The sequence below is a fragment of the Phaethon lepturus genome, unplaced genomic scaffold, assembly GCF_000687285.1.
Source record: "Phaethon lepturus isolate BGI_N335 unplaced genomic scaffold, ASM68728v1 scaffold43790, whole genome shotgun sequence".
Classification (NCBI taxonomy): Eukaryota; Metazoa; Chordata; class Aves; order Phaethontiformes; family Phaethontidae; genus Phaethon; species Phaethon lepturus.
In genome coordinates this window covers 1508-4201 of record NW_010513366.1, presented here as the reverse complement: position 1 = coordinate 4201, position 2694 = coordinate 1508, and the positions used below count along the sequence as shown (strand labels likewise).

Below are 2694 nucleotides of genomic sequence, written 5' to 3'. Positions count from 1 at the left end.
GGGAGGCGGGAGGCTGAGCCCCGGGAGATGTGGATCTACTGCCTGTTCAGCCTCAGGTGCCAGCCCCCCTGCCCTCTCTCTCCCAGTTTTCGTTCCTGATGACGGAAGCCCTGTTGATATTCTCCCCGGAGACGTCGGTGCTCCGCGCCTTCTCCCGCAAAGTTAAAGTGCGGGTGCACTGGGCCCTCCAGCTGCTTGCCCTCCTCTGCGCTCTCCTGGGGCTGGGCATCATCACCTACAACAAGCACCTGAACGGCAAGGCCCACTTCGTGACCTGGCATGGTCTGACGGGGCTGCTGACTGTCATGTACGCTGGTGGGCAGTGCGTGGGAGGGGTGCTCCTGCTTTACCCCAAGCTGATGAAGAACTGGACGCTGGCCAAGCTCAAGCTGTACCACGCGACCTCAGGGCTGGTGGGCTACCTGCTGGGCTGTGCCAGCCTGATGCTTGGCATGTGCTCCCTTTGGTTCACCGCCTTGGTGACCAGCGTTGCCTGGTACCTCGCCATGCTGTGTCCCCTTCTCACCAGCCTGGTTATCATGAACCAGGTGAGCAATGCTTACCTATACCGCAAGCGGAGCCAGCACTGAGGGCCCGGTGCAGATCTGAACTTTCTCTGCACGAGCTGGAGAGGCTGGGGCTTCCCCCTGCAGACCCCCATGAGGGTCCTCTGCTCACAGAGGGTCTCTCTGTGAGGGTCACAGAGAACTAGATTTCTACCTACTTGTCTCCCGTTAGTCGTGGATTGTCCGTAGTGTTCGTCCCTGGGGAGCAGCTACGGTGTGCATGACACTGAGCAGGCAGGAGCTGCTCATCTTGTGCCTGCTTTAGTGGGGACGTTTCCCAGCACAGGTAACGCTGCTGGTCCCCACAGCAGCTTGGTGCTCAGTCCTGGGAACTGAAGGGTTCACTCAGGATTCCTGCTCCTTTTCCCTTCCCTTACCACCCAGAGCCGCTTTGGAGCAGGCAGGACAGGAGCTGGCATGTTCCTGGTGAGGAGGGCAGAGTCCCCACTCGCCTGGGAGGCTGTAGCAGGCACTGCACTGCCTCTCCTGCCACAAAGGCAGCTTGGCCAGTGAAAGCGCAGGGCACAGTTGTGGCTTCAGCTGCAGGATGGCTGAAACAGAGTAACAAGCACCCAAGGTGTCTGTCAGGGACTGGGGACCAGTAGAGACAGCGCTGCCCTATGGCTGTGTATCCGGGCACCCATCGCCACGCACAAATCCTTCCCACAGGCTGGGATAGCGAAACTTCAGCCCGGCAGGAGGTAGAGGTCATTTTACAGAGCAAATTACTGAACTGACATGCAAACTAGCAGCCTGCAAAGGCGTTTTGCCCTTCTGAGGGCCACGGGGAACACCGCAAGCATGGGGGGAGCTGGGCTCAGGACGAGCCCTCGAGACAGCCCATGAAACAGCCCTCAGGAAGGCAGAAAACAATCTCCTCACTTCTCACCTCGCCAACACAACAGCCTTCCTCCCAGCCCGTCCACCATTGGGGTGGCCAGGTGCCGTGAGGCTCTGTCTGCTGCAGAGGCCCCAAGGCTCCTCCTCAGCAACGTATCCTGCTCTCAGCAGGACCGGAGGGCTGGGACTGGCAGCCAGGCTGGGAAATTCCTCTGTACCCAGAGCTTTTATTCAATAAAGATTTCAGGCAGCTACAGTGCGACAAGCCCTCTTTATTGCCTGGGGGTGCTTCTGGGGTGCAGGCAGACATCCCCGCCTGCAGACTTCCCACCTCCTCTTGTTTGCAAAGGGTCTCTCCCAACCTGCTGGGAGCAGGTGGAAAGAAGCCCCCTCCCCAGGCTCCTGCGCAAGAGCCCTGGCCCCCTGGCCTGCCCATGTTCTGCTGCGGGAGCCGACTCTTTTGAAGAACTCTTTATTGATACCGAAACGTCTGTGTTTTTCCCAATTCACAAAACCTTCTTGTGTGGTCCTTTTAAAAAAATAGTCACAACACCATTGACCTGTGTCCCAGGCTGGGGACTGCCTGAGGGATCAGGAGCTGTAAGGAGGCTGTCATAGGGAGCATACTCTCCATCCATAAAGAAAAAAATTTTTGAGGGAGGAAAAGAGAAGGGGGAACCCATGTTCTACCCACAGGAAAGAAAACCTGCTGCTGGAGTAAGCAGTGAGAGTCCCACTGTAAAAATTAATTCCAGCTTCTAGTGTATAATCTGAGAAACGGATTAGCTGGGGAGCGGCTGAGAGCACCAGCTCCTCATGGGGCTGATTTCAGGGGTGGGAGAGGAAGGAGGAGAGAAGGCCCCCATGCAAAGACCAGAGCTGGCAGCACTGGACCACTGCCATGTGGGGCTGGGCAGCCGCCTCCTGGCCAGCAGCACAGCCTCCTGCCCAGCAGCATGTCCCCCTGCCTGGCAAACCTCTCTCTGGTCATGGCAAGCTCCTGCTGGGGCAGGGGGAGGCTCCCCACAGGAAAGGGATTTGGAAAAGAAACCTGCCAGCCTTCCCGTTCCCTCGGTTAGGGACAAAACTACCTTCAGAAAGGAGGAAGTGTTGAGCACTCTGGCCAACCCCCGGCACAGAGGAGAAGCGAGGAAGCGCTGCTGATTTTGCTCCCATATGGGCAAGCGCAGCAGCCTCAGGGCAGGGAGCTGGCCCATCACGTGTGGGGCACACCTGAGGCTGGATCAGCCCCATGTCCCCCTCCTGGAACAGCCTCTGCTGCCAGTGC

The 2694-nt window shown here is 58.4% G+C and overlaps 1 protein-coding gene across 1 annotated transcript; it reads left to right on the top strand.

The window, feature by feature from the left end:
- Nucleotides 1–56: 56 nt before the first annotated feature.
- LOC104622987 (cytochrome b561 domain-containing protein 2) lies at nucleotides 57–590 on the top strand (the record flags this gene model as incomplete). Its single annotated transcript, XM_010289928.1, has 1 exon — nucleotides 57–590. A coding segment is annotated over one exon (534 nt), but the record flags the coding sequence as incomplete, so codon positions are not given.
- Between the last annotated feature and the right edge of the window lie 2104 nt (nucleotides 591–2694).